At 39.6% G+C, this 19,549-nt stretch overlaps 1 protein-coding gene across 4 annotated transcripts in view; it reads right to left on the reverse strand.

The window, feature by feature from the left end:
• The window catches only part of LOC133641621 (N-terminal EF-hand calcium-binding protein 2-like), a 172,744-nt gene that overhangs the window by 9,681 nt on the left and 143,514 nt on the right, over nt 1-19,549 (reverse strand). For all 4 annotated transcript variants that reach the window (XM_062035480.1, XM_062035479.1, XM_062035482.1 and 1 more), the window contains 3 exons: nt 8,524-8,636; nt 1,918-1,995; nt 1,408-1,499 (listed from right to left, as the gene is read on the reverse strand). In XM_062035480.1, the coding sequence (XP_061891464.1) occupies nt 1,408-1,499; nt 1,918-1,995; nt 8,524-8,636 (283 nt within the window). The remainder of the gene's footprint in view (nt 1-1,407; nt 1,500-1,917; nt 1,996-8,523; nt 8,637-19,549) is intronic.

Here is a 19,549-nt window from a genome sequence, read left to right on the forward strand (position 1 = left end):
TACCCCATTGAATCCAATACAAAAAAGCTCTGTTTGCATCTCAAAATTCCACAGTATTCTGGACATCCGTGTTGGTGAATCTTTTGCAATTTGTTTAATGAACAATGAAGACTGCAAATAAGAAAGCTGTAGGTGGGATCGGTGTATTAGCGGCTGGCTACAGCAACACAACCAGGAGGACTTTGACTTGGATAGCAGACGCGCTAGCCGATGCTAGCCGCCGACCGCACGGATGATCGGGTGAAGTCCTTCGTCCTTCCGTCGATCGCTGGAACGCAGGTGAGCACGGGTGTTGATGAGCAGATGAGGGCTGGCTGGCGTAGGTGGAGAGCTAATGTTTTTATCATAGCTCTGTGAGGTCCCGTTGCTAAGTTAGCTTCAATGGCGTCGTTAGCAACAGCATTGTTAAGCTTCGCCAGGTTGGAAAGCATTAACCATGTATTTACATGTCCATGGTTTAATAGTATTGTTGATTTTCTGTCTATCCTTCCAGTCAGGGATTTATTTATTTTGTTTCTATCTGCATTTGAGCCCGATGCTATCACGTTAGCTCAGTAGCTAAAGAGCTTCGCCGATGTATTGTCGTGGAGATAAAAGTCACTGTGAATGTCCATTTCGCGTTCTCAACTCTCATTTTCAAGAGGATATAGTATCCGACGTGGTTCAAAATACAAATCCGTGATCCACAATAGAAAAAGGAGAAAGTGTGGAATCCAATGAACCCTTGTACCTAAGTTACGGTCAGAGCGAAAAAAGATATGTCCTGCACTGCACTGTAGTCCTTCACTCTCACTTTCCTCATCCACAAATCTTTCATCCTCGCTCAAATTAATGGGGTAATCGTCGCTTTCTCAGTCCGAATCTCTGTCGCTGCATTGTAAACATTGGGAAAATGTGAGGACTCCTTCCTCCGGTGACGTCACGCTACTTCCGGTATAGGCAAGGCTTTTTTTTATCAGCGACCAAAAGTTGCAACCTTTATCGTCGATGTTCTCTACTAAATCCTTTCAGCAAAAATATGGCAATATTGGGAAATGATCAAGTATGACACATAGAATGGATCTGCTATCCCCGTTTAAATAAAAAAAAAATCATTTCAGTAGGCCTTTAACTATTTTCTGTGAAAGGCGGTTTTGCTTTTGTAAATTCACACATTTCGTCTTAACTTGTAGAACAAAATTATAGGTAACTGAACACAAACATTTACAATATTAAAACCATTACCAACAAGAGGTGTACTTATTTTTACACATACAATTTGAAATACGCAAATAGACAACTGTTAAATACTGTTTACAGAACGTCATACATTTAGAATAAAAACATATACTTAAGCTGCCCTGTGACCTGATTCAAGTCTTCATTCTTAACAGCAATTGATTACTATGGTAATTATCCAGCACTAACCTGGCACGGCCACAGAGGAAATGGCCTCTGGCTGGCACAGCGTGTCCACTTTCACATGCTGAAAGGCTTTGTTGGGGCCTGACTGGAGGTGCCTGGGAACAAACACAGTGGCCAGATTGTGGTTGAAATGGCACATTCGCTACATCCAGCTACTCACACACTCAGCCTCAGCCTGCAAAATACAAGCGTATGCAAGAGTTCAAATATTTATAGCAGTGAGTATCTGGTACTGTAAATGAGCAGCAGAGCAGAAACTCGTAGCAGCAGGCCTCTTCAGCCTCAGCAGCCTCAAGTGCTGCAGCCATTATGAAGCAGGCATGATTGCTAATTGAATAGGGATGCAATAAATAAAAGTGTTTTGCATGTTCCAGTCAATGTAGTGGAGTGAAAGAGCAAAGTGCAAGAATAAGTGCAATAAGGCTATTTTAACTGAAACGTGGCTTCTTAGTACAACTTAGCATTGCTGCTAATTACTACTACTAAACATGAATGAAAACATTAAAATCCTACCTTTTCCACTCCTCCTCTCCATCCCAGAACTCATAGACCACAAAGGACAAACCATCTGGTAGACGCACCGCAGTCACACTGCAGCAGAGGTGGGGAAAATAAAAATATAAACAGAGAAGGAGAGAGAGGGGGTATACTTGTATTGTGTATTAAAAACAACTATTATGACAAAATAGTCGTAGGAGAATCACAGAGGAAGAAAGCAATATGAACATAGTAGAAGGGGCGGCATGGCGTAGTAGGTAGAGCGGCCGTGCCAGAAACCCGAGGGTTGCAGGTTCGCTCCCTGCCTCTTGACATCCAAATTGCTGCCGTTGTGTCCTTGGGCAGGACACTTCACCCTTGCCCCCGGTGCCACTCACACTGGTGAATGAATGAATGATAGGGGGTGGTCGGAGGGGCCGTAGGCGCAAACTGGCAGCCTCGCTTCCGTCAGTCTACCCCAGGGCAGCTGTGGCTACAAATGTAGCTTACCACCACCAGGTGTGAATGGATGATGGGTTCCCGCTTCTCTGTGAGCGCTTTGAGTATCTAACAATAGAAAAGCGCGATATAAAATCTAATCCATTATTATTATCATTATTATTACTAGAAGTGATGAGTGGCATAACCAAAATTCCGATCCTTAGAGATTAAAGTAGCATATTTTCCACCGGATTATAAAGCGCACTGCCGATGAATGGTCTATTTTAGATATTTTTTCATTTTTTCATGTAAGGCAAATTAAAGGAGTCATTTTTTTTTTTTTTTTTCTAAATGGAAAACACTTCCTTGTGGTCTACATAACATGTAACGGTGGTTCTTTGGTCAAAATGTTGTTTTACAGATCATCTTCAAGCCGCTTTCTGTCAGTCGCTTTTGTGGGCGGTCTTATTTAGGTGGCTCACCTTCGGCAGCGTCTTCTCCCCGTCATCTTTGTTGTAGCGGTGTAGCGTGCAAGGACGGGAGTGGAAGAAGTGTCAAAAAATGGAGCTAACTGTTTTAATGACATTCAGACTTTACTTAAACCAATAACGGAGCAGCATCTCCTCATCCGGAAACAACAACACAGGAAATGTGTCCCGTGAAAAACCGTCCGACCAGAACTTTAATAACTAAAGTTCCTTGGGTGAATAATGTAAACTCACTACACTGGTATGTTTTAGCGCTTTCATGGTGAGTTTACTGACAGAGAACTTTACACTACTTTATATTAAAAATGCCAACAGTGGAGGAGGATGAATGTCACATAACAAGAAGATAGAGGAAAACGAAGAAGCTTATCAACTACGGTACACGGACTACAAAGGCAGATGCGTGCAATTTTTCAGGATTTATGCAGATCCCAAATACAGATCAGCAGGTACCAGAAGGTAAGAAAATAATAATATTACGAAACAAAACGCCAGATAATATGTCTTACCTTATACACACACCATAATAATACTCGTATGTTGAAGCACAGTACAATCCATCAAGCGGTGCGCCTTCATAGCTTACCAAAGTCGTACTAAAACATTTTGATAGATTTTTGAGCGCCGTGTGTAATGTTCTATATTTTCAATGGAACATATACAATGTTGGTGTTGTTTACTTGAGTCATATTGCAGTCTACACGTATCTCTTATGTGTGACTGCCATCTATCTACTGGTCACACTTGTCATTTCACCATGTACCAAATAAAATAGCTTTGAGGTCGGTAAACAAAACCAGAATTATTCCATACATTAGGTGCACCGGGTTATAAGGCGCACTGTGGAGTTTTGAGAAAAAATTTTTTTTTTTTAAGTGCGCCTTATAGTCCAGAAAATACGGTAGTGTTTTTTGACAAAGTCATATCCTAACAAATGGTCATTTTAATGATTTGGAACTCCCAGAAAAACGAGATCCCACCAGTCAGCAGCTCCAGTCTCTCACACATTTTGTGTTAACGCAGGTATATACTTCTTCACTTAACTAAATCATAACTTTATTCTTATATATCTTATGATATTATTTTAGTGGTATTATGTTTTCTTGCCCGTTTCGTTTGCTGTACATGACACAACACTTATTTATTGCGTAATACTTCAAATAATTTGGCTTTTTTTTTTGTTTGTTTAGCACTGATGTCATCTGAAGTCATGCATGTGATGTTACATATGTCATGTTCATACCCTCTTGGACTTTTTTATGAGTTGTCATTTGTTGGCTCCGCAGCTTTACTGAATTCTGGCATAAGTTGGGGTCACTGGTGCCTGAACCTATTCTTATGGGAAAACCGCTGATGCTGCTAATTTTGCAATCTTACTACATTCAAAATTCATGCCGGACTTAAAACAGGTTCTGGTGCATCACTGTGCTGACATGCAATGTGCAGGCAAGCGCAGTGGTATACTGTAATTGTACATATTTAAATTAGGGAGTGACTACACAGTATACAGTCAATTAAAATGAAACATGCATGCTCATATCTGGGATATGTTTAATTCCTTTTTTTCTCAAATTCCTTGATTGCACACCACAACAAAAACAGCTGATTTAAATTCTCCACAGATGGCTATGAGACTGGAACATAACTAAATAACTAAGAAGTTGGGATGGTGATAGCATTAAATGTGTAATTGTAATGCTCTCTATATACATTTGAACATTGTTGAGTCAAAATCAGACCTTGTGACTCATTTGTAATCAAGTGTATGCTGTATGCCAGTGTTGGTGCTAGGAATTTTCAAAATGGGGTCCTAAAAATGGGGTCCCACAGTAAATGTTTGCGGTCCCACTTTTTTGCAAGCGTTTTGAAAACAAATGATAAATGTATGCATTATCCTGTTATATCGCACATTCTATATTGTGTTTTGGAAAAAGTTGTCAATAAACGTTAACCTAATTCATTAAAAAAATAATACAAAAGAAAACACATTTTTATGCATATGTATTCAGTTATAAACATTCATTCACTTTGTTCGTTCCTTCATGGATCTAAACTTTACCGCTGCCGGTATTTTTTTCGATATTTTTTCTATAATAAGTTGTAGGTGTATTTATTTCAGTATAAAAGTGTCAAAAGTTTTTTGCTTAGGTCATGAAATTATGATAATGGTGTGTCAGAGCATACATGCATATGACCAATGCATGTATTGATTATTCTCACCTGTATGTAGATCATCAGTCCTTTAAAAACCGCCACATCTACACTTTGTCATTTAATACAGTGGCACTCAATGCCTCTAGCATTTCATCTCTGGCTTCGTGATGGCCATAAGCTGTGTGTTCCCCTTTAAGAATGGCGGTATGTGGGGTGAGTGATGTGTGTAAGTGAGTGGGCGAGTTAGGAGAGGGAGCGCTAGCATGTTCAGGAGTGTTAATAGCATGGTGGATGTCAGCTTGGCTTTGTGGAAAACATAAATAAAGAGTTGTAACAAATCGACGGCCTCGTCATTCCGACCAAAGAGCAGAATTGTAGGGACCCAAATTGGAGGGTGTTTCTTGGCGCCTGGTGAGGCTGGATCTTTGAAAATCAGTGCACCTGGTCGTAAAGGTGTTTTTTTTTTCTTAGCCCGTTTTAAATGGCGTGCAAAACATCTTTCCATCGTCATAAGTGAGCCATTTGCTGAAAAGTGTTTCCTTCGCTTCTTGGGTTTATTGCTCGCCATGACCAAAACAATAACACCTCGGAAATCTTAATAACGGAAATGCAGTATTTGTGATCTATAAAACTTTTGGGGAATGAAAATTTAAAAAATTGTACCGGAAAGTGCATTAGTTAGAAGTCGACCAATAATTAATAATTAATAATTTTCCCTGGCAAATATAAACAAAACAAAACACCGGCGGAAAGCAATAATCGGTAAATTTTTTTTAAAAAATCTGCGTACGGGGGACTTCCGGATTTTCGTGTCCTTTTTTATTTCAATGGGTAACAAGACACAAAAACACTGTTAACGCCAACACTCCTGTATGCTGCATGTAATATCAGAATCAGAATCAGAATCAGAAATACTTTATTAATCCCAGAGGGTAAATTAAAATATATAATATTATATTATAAATAAATTATATTATAAATATATATATAATAATATTCTGTATAGTACAAAAGTACCTCGGTTTTTGTACTCCCGTATGATTTGGTCTTAGGCAAAAATTTCCACAAAAATCTTGCCCCATTTGTTGTGCAGTCTCGATTATCGTACGGCTAAACATTGTGTGTAACAAACTTGTCTGTTTGCCTGCTATCATTCCATGGAATCGATTGCCCAGAAAAAGAATCTGACGCATCGGTGACTCAGTCTCTGTGCTTTTTATAATTTTATTGAGCACGACTGCTAAATAAGCCACCATGGGGCCAGCGCTAGGCTTGTGCCAACAACAAATGACCGATAAACGATAATATTGTAAGCGTTATTTTTGAGCCCAAACTGAGCACTAATGTAATCATAATAATGATAATAATGCAAGTAACTCTTCAAAATGCAATCTACTTTTATTTGTCATTAGTAGTTGTAACAATGGTAAATGGAAGGTAACTGAACAACATATATTATTTTAAATAAGTAAACAAACATACAAATAAAATACAGTCTGTGTTAGCAAAAAATGCCCTTCAATAAATATTTAACATCTTTAAGTACCACATCCAACTGGGTCAGGTGGTTGATTGATTGATTGAGACTTTTATTAGTAGATTGCACAGTACAGTACATATTCCGTACAATTGACCACTAAATGGTAACACCCCAAAAGGTTTTGAACTTGTTTAAGTCGGGGTCCACGTTAATCAATTCATGGTACAAATATAAACTATCAGCATAATACAGTCATCACACAAGTTAATCATCGGAGTATATACATTGAATTATTTACATTATTTACAATCCGGGAGTGGGATGTGGAGGGTGTTGGGGCGGGGGGGTTAGGTTTGGTTTTGGTTGATATCAGCACTTCAGTAAGTTTGTTTTGTTGTTGTTTTTTTCTTTTGTTTTGTTACCTTCACTTTGCAACAAATTGGGCATGCTGGCTTGTTTGTCTGTGCTGATGGGCTCATTTTACTAATTCGGTTTACAGATGAAATATTCCCACACAGGAAGTCTGGCTTTGCATTTGCTTTGTTTTTCCTCCTAACTTTTGTTACTTTGTGGAGCTTGTGGATGACTGAAAAGAGGGTGTTTAGTCTGTTCATTTAATTCTGCTGTCAAAAAAACACGCTCAGGCGCTGAAAGCGATGCAAAGAGTGACCCCTCTTGCACCTCGTTTGGAAACGAGAGACAAAGAAAAGAAACACACACAGACGTGGCACATTATCAATGCATACATTTTCATTTCTCGTTTGATTATTTGACTCAGGCCTAAGCAGCACTTTGACAAAGAAGGTGATAAACACGATTGAATAAAGAACTTATTAAAAACTACAAACGCCTCCGCAAATCCTCCTCTTTGCTCCTTGCCAACATGAGTCTTAATAAAGTAAAAGGGTTGTAAAATGTTCATTTATGCGTTTTATTTGTCTTTTATATGTATTTCATACTCATTTCTGCATGTAAAACTACAACAGCTATTAAAATTGATTTTGTTAATACTTTTGAATGTCTGAAACTGATAAGTTGGATATATTACCGTATTTTCTGGACTATAAGGCGCACTTAAATTCCTTTTTTTCCCCTCAAAACTCGACAGTGCGCCTTATAACCTGGTGCGCCTATTGTACGGAATAATTCTGGTTTTGCTTACCGACCTCAAAGCAATTCTATGTGGTACATGGTGTAATGATAAGTGTGACCAGTAGATGGCAGTCAAACATAAGAGATATGTGTAGACTGCACAATGATGGCAATATGACTCAAGTAAACAACACCAACATTTATATGTTCCATTGAAAATATAGAACATTACACACGGCGCTCAAAAATCTATTAAAATGTTTTAGTACGACTTTGGTAAGCTATGAAGCCGCACCGCTTGATGGATTGTCGGCGCATTAAACATATGAGTATTTTTATGGTGTGTGTATAAGGTAAGACATTATTTGGCGTTTTGTTTCGCAATATTATGAAAAAGCAAAAGGTTTTTCACGGGACACATTTCCGGCCTTGTTGTTGTTTCCGGATGAGGAGATGCTGCTCCGTTATTGATTTAAGTAAAGTCTGAATGTCATTAAAACAGTTAGCTCCATCTTTTGACACTTCTTCCACCCCCGTCCTTGCACGCTACACCGCTACAACAAAGATGACGGGGAGAAGACGCTACCGAAGGTGAGCCACGTAAATAAGACCGCCCACAAAAAACGAAAGCAGCTTGAAGATGATCTGTAAAACATAATTTATGCAACATTTTGACCAAAGAACAACCATTACATGTTATGTAGAGAAACAATGAAGTCTTTTCAATTTAGAAAAAAAATAAAAATATGACTTCTTTAATGCACCCTATACATGAAAATAGACCATTTATCGGCAGTGCGCCTTATAATCCGGTGCACCCTATGGTCCGGAAAATGAAAAAATTAGAAAAATTGCTTCAGATTTTGTTCGATTCGGTTTTCGTCTGACCTTTTGGAACAGATTACCAATGATAAACTAAGATAAAGTCTACATTGGTGAAAAAAACATGTTCATCTTGAAAGGCAGAAAAGGGTAGAGAAGACTTACTGAAAGCAGTCCCTTTGAGTGGAAACATTCTTCAGGTATTGCTTCAGAGCCTCACAAAACTCGCCAAGCTTCTTTTGGGAAACAACCATCTCCTGACGGATCAGCAATAACGACTGCACAAAGAAAAGGGGGAACAGTTTTTAGTTAACATCATGCACACAGATATTTATGGAATACAATTGTTTGGGTCTCAGGATTTCAGTTGATCAGAGATTAGCAAACACAGTAAAAACATATTTATATTCTTATTTGCTTTACAAACCACTTATCATGTACATATAATTCCCCAAACCTGGACTATACTATTGTCAATGCTGTCTATCTTCCATAACCGTAAAAACATACAGTATATGTCGTCTTCTTTCTTTCCCCATGTCTGAAATCGATCACTATTTCTGTCCATCCATTCACATACACACATAATGTAATCATTAAATTGTGCGTTCACATTACGTTTGTAAGTCTATTCACACAAAATGTGTGGTTTCACATGCATCTAAACATCTGGATCGTATGTCCGTTCACATACAGCACATGTATAATTTAAATCTCCATCTGTCTCCTCACGTACTTTTTTTTTTTTTTTACTCAGTAATCTATGGATGGGTGACTTTAAATTGGACCTTACCCTATCAGATGTCCAACATGAACTGAAAAAGGATTGACATGAAAAATGGCTTGCTGGGGAAGTGACCACCCTATATATAGTGTACACTGTGCAGTGTGTCGGGCCAGTAGTCAATTAGAAACACCACATTAACTATCAACCTCTGTAATCTAATCACTTACAGTCCATTGAGCATCCAGACACTCTGACCACATCACTGCGATTAGAAAGCGACAGGTGAAGTTGAACATAATTATCTATTCTTGATCCAATCAGCTGAATTAAGTATAAAAAAGGCCTCTGTTAATTAACCTCTTATTGATAAAATATTGATGAATCTCATTGTCCTATTTTTAAGATGAATACATTAGATTTCAGTGTAGAGCTCTAGAAACCAGACAAGTGTCTTGTCCTCATGCTTTTACCTGCATGTACCGTATTTTCCGGACCATAGGGCACACCAAATTATAAGGTGCACTGCCGATGAATGGTCTATTTTGAATCTTTTTTCATATATTGGGCGCACTGGATTATAGGGCGCATTAAAGGAGTCATATTTTATTTTTTTTCTAAATGGAAAACACTTGCTTGTGGTCTACATAACATGTAATAGTGGTTATTTGGTCAAAATGTTGCATAGATTATGTTTTACAGATCATCTTCAAGCCGCTTTCTGACAGTCTCTTCCGGATGCACCGTTTTGTGGGCGGTCTTATTTACGTGGTTCACCTTCGGCAGCGTCTTCTCCCCGTCATCTTTATTGTAGCGTGCAAGGACGGGAGTGGAAGAAGTGTCAAAAGATGGAGCTAACTGTTTTAATGACATTTAGACTTTACTTCAATCAATAACGGAGCAGCATCTCCTCATCCGGAAACAACAACGCCGGAAATGTGTCCCGTGAAAAAACGTCCGACCGGAACTCTAATAACTAAAGTTCCTTGGGTGAATAATATAAACTCACTATACCGGTATGTTTTAGCGCTTTCATGGAAAGTTTACTGACAGATATAAGTAAGAACTTTACACTACTTTATATTAGAAATGGCAACAGCGGAGGATGAATGTTACATAACAAGAATATAGAGGAAAAGAAGAAGCTTATCGACTACGGCATAATATTGCGAAACAAAACGCCAGATAATATGTCTTACCTTATACACACACCATAATAATACTCGTGTGTTTAATGCGCCAACAATCCTTCAAGCGGTGCGGCTTCATAGCGTCCCAAAGTCGTACTAAATATTTTGATAGATTTTTGAGCGCCATGAGTAATGTTCTATATTTTCAATGGAACATTTAACCTGTTGGTGTTGTTTACTTGAGTCATATTGCCATCATAGTGCAGCCGACACTTATCTCTTATGTTTGACTGACATCTACTGGTCACACTTATCATTACACCATGTACCAAATGAAATAGCTTTGTGGTGGGTATACTCAACCAAACTTATTCTTTACATTAGACGCACCGGGTTGTAAGGCACACTGTCGAGTTTTGATTTTTTTTAAAAAGGATATTGGGGGCGTGGCTAAGATGCGCAAGCAGTAGTTTGCCTCTGCGGTAACTCTGGTGAAAACTTTAAGATTTAACTCAAATTCTGCTTTTTTTTTTTAAATTAAAACTTACAACGCTTGGCCAACTATATGCATGCCTATCACTCTGGGTGAGTTATACTCAATCAAGACAACATAACAATAATTATGCCCAAGACACGAAGAGGGAAGCAATCAGAGTCACCTGTGGCCGTAAACGAGCTCGAGGCTGGCGCTGAGATGGCGTCATCAACTTTGGAGAAGTTGCTGGATAAAATACTCGAGTCTATCAACAAACGTTTTGACATGCTTGAGGAAAAGCTTGAGGCTCTTACAAGCAAGCAGGCGGCATTGACCAACAGAGTGGAGGACATGCAGCAGCAAGGTTCCGACCACGAGCGCCGCATCGAAGCGCTCGAACAAAAACTGACTGAAACGCAGAAGAGCAATGAGAAATTGGCAGCTAAAATTGACGAATTGGAAGGGCGCTCAAGACGTAATAACTTAAAAATAGTCTGGATACCAGAGCAAGAAGAAAAGGGAAGACTTACGGATTTCGTTGCGGACCTGATACCAAAGTTGTTTGGAGCGAGTAACTTCTCCAAGCCAGTGGTGGTGGACCGCGCGCACCGTGTCCCGCTCGCTCGCTATGGTGACGGCAAGCGCCCCAGGAGCATCATCGCAAGGATACACTTCTACCAGGACAAGGAGCTACTTCTTCATCGCAAGGATACACTTCTACCAGGACAAGGAGCTACTTCTTCGACTGAGCCGCGGCCAGGAGCTGATCTACAACGGCCTGCACGTCTTCCTGTTTCCAGACTACACGGCCGAGGTGACAGCGCAAAGACGGGCCTTTCGAGAGGTAATGAACACGCTGCGGGAGAAGGAAATCAAGTTTATGCTGCGTTTTCCAGCTCGCCTGCATGTGGAGTACAACAACCAGGTAAAGGTGTTTACCTCTCCTACAGACACTAAGACTTTCATTATAAAACATCTTAGTGGCTAATCATCAATAACGGCTCCACCACACAAGGCTTATGATAAGCATAAAGCAGAAATACACTTTTTTCACTGAGGTTTATTTCACCGGAGGATGCAGGAAAAAAAGAAAACACTTCGCTGCTGAGCTAGTGCTTGGAGCAGTGAACGCAACTACTAGCATGCGCCATGCGCCTGAAGATGGGGGCGGGGGACTTTTGGACTGGGGAATCGACCAACACGACGTCGTATGGATAACATCACAATGGAGATTTCACTCCAAAACATCGAACTACACACGATGGGGACAGAGGGAGGGGGGAACAATGGGGTGTGAGTGTTGTGTATGTGTGAATCTGAGCATGAATGTGGAGGAGAGAGGTGCACAATCATATTTCAACTTGCCAATTACTAAGGTTTTTTTTCACGTAAAGATAAAATACCCTAAAAAACTTTAATGTCAACTTATAAGAAAAAAATTACACTAGTTTCATGGAACGTCAGGGGTTTAGCTAAAAATATTAAAGCAGGGAAGGTTTTTTCACACTTAAATTCATTAAAAGCAGATGTTTTATTCTTACAAGAAACACATCTCTGTAAAGACAACCAACACAAACTTAAAGCTAGCTGGATACCTCAGGTTTATCATGCACCCTTTACTTCACAAGCTAGAGGTGTAGCCATTTTATTTCATAAAAATGTGCCTTTCATACTTACATCAAAAATAATTGACCCTAACGGAAGATTTATTTTATTAAATGGTCATATTACATCTTACCCAGTAACTTTTTTGAATATCTATGGACCAAATACAGATGACTCAAACTTTTATCATAGAGTCTTTGGTCTACTTCCTGATGATAACTCCTCTCATATCTACATTGGTGGTGATTTTAACTGCCTTTTGGATCCCACTTTAGATAGATTGTCAACTAAATGTCATGTAATTGCTAACTCAACTAAAACCATTAATAATCTTATGAGATCAAGAAATATCATAGACATACGGAGAACAAAACATCCTTATAAAAGGGAGTATTCATTATTGTGTACACAATTCTTACACAAGAATCGATTACTTCTTAGTAGAAGCCTCTGCTCTCTCCAATGTCAGTAATCCTGAGTACCACAGTAGAGTCATCTCAGATCACAGCCCTATGAGTGTGCAGATCCAAATTGATCTCCATAAAACCAAACCAAAATGGAGATTTAATCCACAATTATTATTATATGAAGATTTTAAAGAGTATATGAACAAGATTATCCAAGAGTTTATTGAGGTGAATGATAACGGAGAGGTCTCAGACTCTATATTGTGGGTAGCCCTTAAAGCTACTGTGAGAGGATATATCATTTCATTTGAGAGCTCAAAACAAAGAGAAGTAAGAAAAAGGCATAAAGAACTGGAAAAAGAAATTAAAGAAATGGAAGAAATTCATATAAATTCTCTTTTGCAGTCTGACTATAATAAGATGCTGAAACTGAAAAATGAATACAATTCTCTTCTTCACGGTGAAGTATCTAAACTCTTACTGAAAAATAAACAAAAACATTTTGAAATATCTGATAAACCACAAACACTTCTGTCTAGACAGCTCAAAGGAGATCAAGCTAAAGCTGCTATCCACAAAATATGCTCAAAAACAGGTGAAACATGTACAGATTTACAGGATATCAACAATGTCTTTAAAGACTTTTATTCAGAATTATATAAATCTAGTTCAGCTATATCGGTTAATGATTTAAATGATTTTTTTACTCCATTAAATCTACCTCAACTGAGTCCAAACCATCAGAATTCTTTAAACAATACTATTTCAATTGAAGAACTGCTAAAAGCACTGAAATCTTTCTCCGTGAATAAAAGCCCTGGTCCAGATGGATTTGGTGCAGAGTTTTATCAAGCTTTTAGTGAAATACTGTCTCCTATAATATTAAGAATGTTAAAGGACTCTTTCGTAAACAATAAACTTCCAAGCTCCTTGTATGAAGCTCATATATGTATAATTCCAAAAAAGGGAAACAATCCACTCGATCCAGCCAATTATAGACCTATCTCCCTGCTCAATCTAGACCATAAAATTCTAACTAAGGTACTCGCAACAAGGTTAAGCAACCACATAACAGAAATTATCCATCCGGATCAGGTTGGTTTTATCCCGGACAGACCTTCTTTTGGCAATGTACGGAGATTATTGAATTTGTTGTACTCGGACTGCATAGGAAACAAAAAGGCAGCCGTCCTGACTCTGGATGCTCATAAAGCTTTTGATTCAATTGAGTGGGCTTATATATTTCATGTTCTCAAATTATTTGGGTTGGGAGAACATTTTATAAAATGGGTTAAAATAATTTATTTTGCACCAAAATCATATGTCATAACTAATAATGTAATATCGGATAGTTTTGAATTACATCGTGGCGTGAGACAGGGCGATTGCCTTTCGCCCTTACTTTTCAATTTGGCCCTAAAACCACTGGCTATTGGTTTAAGAATGAACTCTAATATTAAGGGATTTTCAGTGGGCACATCAGAGAGTCTCATCTCACTTTATGCAGATGATGTACTTGTTACACTTACTGAGCCAGAAATTGCATTACCACTTCTTTTAGAATATGTAGACTCTTTTGGTAAAATATCTGGTTACAATATAAACTGGTCCAAAAGCGAGCTTATGTTCCTAGGAGATAATGCGTGACTGCTCGCCGTCTGTTCGCTGTTGCGAAAAAGGCTAAGTATCTATCTGTGTGCTTTTAATTGTTCTACAGCTTTCTTTATCACTTCTCAAATATATTTAGTGGTACTATTTAACTTGCAAATCACCCGATCTCTGTCCCACCACCCTCAGCTTGTAGCAGTCCTAAGCGGCCTGCAAGCTACGGTGTACCGGTTGAGACGCATAATAGATTTAGCTCTTTAGCTAGTCCTACACCCCAGTCTACCGGGCACCACACCTTAGTTATAGGGGACTCCATCACCCGAAACATAAAGCTTAGCAAACCAGCCAAAATAAAGTGTATCCCCGGGGCCAGAGCACCTGACATTGAAGCTAATCTTAGGGAGCTAACTCGCAACAGGCCTAGTAAACACGTACGACAGGCTAATCGCACCACTAATTATGCGAATATAGTTGTACACGTTGGCTCCAATGACACTAGAATGAGACAGTCAGAGATTACAAAGAGAAACATAGCCAGGACTTGTGATCTCGCCAGAAAGATGTCCAGGCATCGAGTAATTGTCTCTGGCCCCCTGCCTGCGAGAGGCAATGATGAGAGATATAGCAGATTAGTCTCGCTCAACAAGTGGCTGACTAGCTTCTGTAGGCAACAGGGACTAACGTTTATTGATAACTGGCCCTCTTTCTGGGGCAAACCAGGCTTGCTGATGAGAGACGGCCTTCACCCTAACCAGGAAGGCGCCATCATCCTGTCTAGAAACATAGACTACTATTTAAGTCTCACTTGACTGACTACACTAGAGCAAGCCCGGTCACAGGCAATTACAATGTCTGTTAGTCCGGGTGAGGAGTCAGTTAAGCTAGAACTAGCCAGCGCCAGGCTGGATAATCCATGTACGCATAGCAATTCTCTTAGAATAATACACAATTCACATAATGTTTTTTCTGTTGTGTCTGTGTCAGAGGTGGACATGCATTCTACTGAGGTGGCAAATTATGATATGTCCAGTCTATTGCAGCACCAAGCAAACAATCGGAAAATTCCCGTCATATCAATTCCTAGATATGGTCGAAACTATTTAAAGTGCACTACGCATAATAAACGCAACATTGTTAATATTGCTACTACGGATAATCTTAACAAAAACTCGTCAAAACAGCCCAATACCTATAATATGGGCTTTTTAAACATAAGATCATTGTCTCCCAAGGCGTTATTAGTTAATGAGGTCATTAGAGACAACAATCTTAACGTCATTGGTCTTAGCGAAACCTGGCTCAAACCAGACAAATTTTTTGCACTCAATGAGGCATCTCCTCCTAACTATACGAATGCGCATGTTGGCCGTCCTCTTAAAAGGGGAGGGGGTGTCGCACTAATATACAATGAAAATTTCAACCTTACCCCTAACCTAAATAATACATATAAATCGTTTGAGGTGCTTACTATGAGGTCTGTCACACCGCTACCTCTCGACCTGGCTGTTATCTACCGCCCCCCTGGGCCCTATTCGGACTTTATCAGTGAATTCTCAGAGTTCGTTGCTGATCTAGTGACGCACGCCGACAATATAATCATAATGGGGGACTTTAATATCCATATGAATACCCCATCGGACCCTCAGTGCGTGGCGCTCCAAACCATAATTGATAGCTGTGGTCTTACACAAATAATACATGAACCCACGCATCGCAACGGTAATACAATAGATCTAGTGCTTGTCAGGGGTGTCACCACCTCCAAAGTTATGATACTTCCATATACTAAAGTAATGTCCGATCATTACCTTATAAAATTTGAAGTTTTGACTCATTGTCAACAAGCTAATAATAATAATAACTGCTATAACGGCCGCAACATTAATGCTGCCACAACGATGACTCTTGCTGACCTACTGCCTTCGGTAATGGCACCATTCCCAAATTATGTCGGCTCTATTGATAACCTCACTAACAACTTTGACGATGCCTTGCGGGAAATTATTGATAGTATAGCACCGCTAAAGCAAAAAAGGGCCCCTAAATGGCGCACCCCATGGTTTACAGAAGAAATTAGAGCTCATAAATTATCATGTAGAAAACTGGAACGCAAATGGCGCGCGACTAAACTTGAGATTTTCCATCAAGCATGGAGTGATAGTTTAATAACTTATAAACGCATGCTTACCTTAGCTAAAGCTAAATACTACTCAAATCTCATCCGCCTCAACAAAAGCGATCCTACATTTCTGTTTAGTACAGTAGCATCGCTAACCCAACAAGGGACTCCTCCCAGTAGCTCTACCCACTCGGCAGATGATTTTATGAATTTCTTTAATAAGAAAATTGAACTCATTAGAAAGGAGATTAAAGACAACGCATCCCAGCTACAACTGGGCTCTATTAACACAAATACGACTGTATATACGACGGACACTGCCCTCCAAAATAGTCTCTATTTTTGATGAAATAACATTGGAGGAATTATTACAGCGTGAAAGTGAGATAAAACAAACAACATGTTTACTTGACCCACTTCCTGGGAAACTTATCAAGGAACTGTTTGTATTATTAGGTCCATCAGTGTTAAATATTATAAACTTATCACTTTCCTCCGGCACTGTTCCCCTAGCATTCAAAAAAGCGGTTATTCATCCTCTGCTCAAAAGACCTAACCTCGATCCTGACCTCATGGTAAACTACCGACCGGTCTCCCACCTTCCGTTTATTTCCCAAATTCTCGAAAAAATTGTTGCACAGCAGCTAAATGAACACTTAGTGACTAACAATCTCTGTGAACCTTTTCAATCCGGTTTCAGGGCAAATCACTCTACGGAGACAGCCCTCGCAAAAATGACTAATGATCTATTGCTAACGATGGATTCTGATGCGTCATCTATGTTGCTGCTTCTTGATCTTAGCGCCGCTTTCGATACCGTCGATCATAATATTTTATTAGAGCGTATCAAAACATGTATTGGTATGTCAGACTTAGCCTTGTCTTGGTTTAACTCTTATCTTACTGACAGGATGCAGTGCGTCTCCCATAACAATGTGACCTCGGACTATGTCAAGGTAACGTGCGGAGTTCCCCAGGGTTCGGTTCTTGGCCCTGCACTCTTTAGTATTTACATGCTGCCGCTGGGTGACATCATACGCAAGTACGGTGTTAGCTTTCACTGTTATGCTGATGACACTCAACTCTACATGCCCCTAAAGCTGACCAACACGCCGGATTGTAGTCAGCTGGAGGCGTGTCTTAATGAAATTAAACAATGGATGTCCGCTAACTTTTTACAACTCAACGCTAAGAAAACGGAAATGCTGATTATCGGTCCTGCTAGACACCGACATCTATTTAATAATACCACCTTAACATTTGACAACCAAACAATTAAACAAGGCGACTCGGTAAAGAATCTGGGTATTATCTTCGACCCAACTCTCTCGTTTGAGTCGCACATTAAGAGTGTTACTAAAACGGCCTTCTTTCATCTCTGTAATATCGCTAAAATTCGTTCCATCTTGTCCACTAGCGACGCTGAGATCATTATTCATGCGTTTGTTACGTCTCGTCTCGATTACTGTAACGTATTATTTTCGGGTCTCCCTATGTCTAGTATTAAAATATTACAGTTGGTACAAAATGCGGCTGCAAGACTTTTGACAAAAACAAGAAAGTTTGATCATATTACGCCTATACTGGCTCACCTGCACTGGCTTCCTGTGCACTTAAGATGCGACTTTAAGGTTTTACTACTTACGTATAAAATACTACACGGTTTAGCTCCAGCCTATCTGGCCGATTGTATTGTACCATATGTCCCGACAAGAAATCTGCGTTCAAAGAACTCCGGCTTATTAGTGATTCCCAGAGCCAAAAAAAAGTCTGCGGGCTATAGAGCGTTTTCTATTCGGGCTCCAGTACTCTGGAATGCCCTCCCGGTAACAGTTAGAGATGCTACCTCAGTAGAAGCATTTAAGTCCCATCTTAAAACTCATTTGTATAATCTAGCCTTTAAATAGACCCCCCTTTTTTAGACCAGTTGATCTGCCGTTTCTTTTCTTCTCTCCTCTTCTCCCCTGTCCCTTGCGAGGGGGAGTTGCATAGGTCCGGTGGCCATGGATGAAGTGCTGGCTGTCCAGAGTCGGGACCCCAGGTGGACCACTAGCCTGTGCATCGGTTGGGGACATCTCTGCGCTGCTGACCCGTCTCCGCTCGGGATGGTTTCCTGCTGGCCCCACTATGGACTGGACTCTCGCTGATGTGTTGGATCCACTGTGGACTGGACTTTCACAATATTATGTCAGACCCACTCGACATCCATTGCTTTCGGTCTCCCCTAGAGGGGGGGTGGGGGGTGGTGGGGGGGGGGGGGGTTACCCACATATGCGGTCCTCTCCAAGGTTTCTCATAGTCATTCACCGACGTCCCACTGGGGTGAGTTTTTCCTTGCCCGTATGTGGTCTCTGTACCGAGGATGTCGTTGTGGCTTGTGCAGCCCTTTGAGACACTTGTGATTTAGGGCTATATAAATAAACATTGATTGATTGATTGATAATGTTAAGATCAGTCAAAACCCAGTTAAAGTTGCAGAAAACTATATATCCTATCTCGGTTTAAAAATATCTAAAAATTATGAATCATTACTAAAATTGAACTTTACTGAAGCTTTTGAGAAATTGAAAGTGTGTATAGAGTATTGGAAGACCCTACCCCTCTCTATGTTAGGTAGAGTGAATGCTGTCAAAATGATTACCCTGCCAAAATGTACCTATCTTTTTCAAAATTTACCAATTCTAATTCCTGCAGATTTTTTCAAAAAACTTGAATCTTTAGTTCTAGATTTTGTGTGGGGATATAAAAAACGCAGAATATCTAAAAAGCACTTATTCAGATCTACAGGGGAAGGGGGGCTGGGTCTCCCAATGTTCAAAAATTATTATTGGGCATCAAATCTGAACGCATTGACCTATTGGAAGATGGGGTTCCCAAAGAATGAATCACTTAATTCTGCTCCCTTGTGGCTGAAATTGGAACTGCAGTCATGCTATCTTTACTTTTTACTAAACCAGTCTCTTCTATTAAATCAACAAGCCAAAGTGTAGTAGTAAGAAATTCTATCAAAATGATTTCTCAAATTAAAAAACAATTGAATATTTCCAATGTAACTATGTATTCACCAATGTCTCACAATCATGCATTTATTCCATCGATAACAGACAGACATTTTTTTAACTG

This window comes from Entelurus aequoreus, linkage group LG24 (assembly GCF_033978785.1).
Source record: "Entelurus aequoreus isolate RoL-2023_Sb linkage group LG24, RoL_Eaeq_v1.1, whole genome shotgun sequence".
NCBI lineage: Eukaryota > Metazoa > Chordata > Actinopteri > Syngnathiformes > Syngnathidae > Entelurus > Entelurus aequoreus.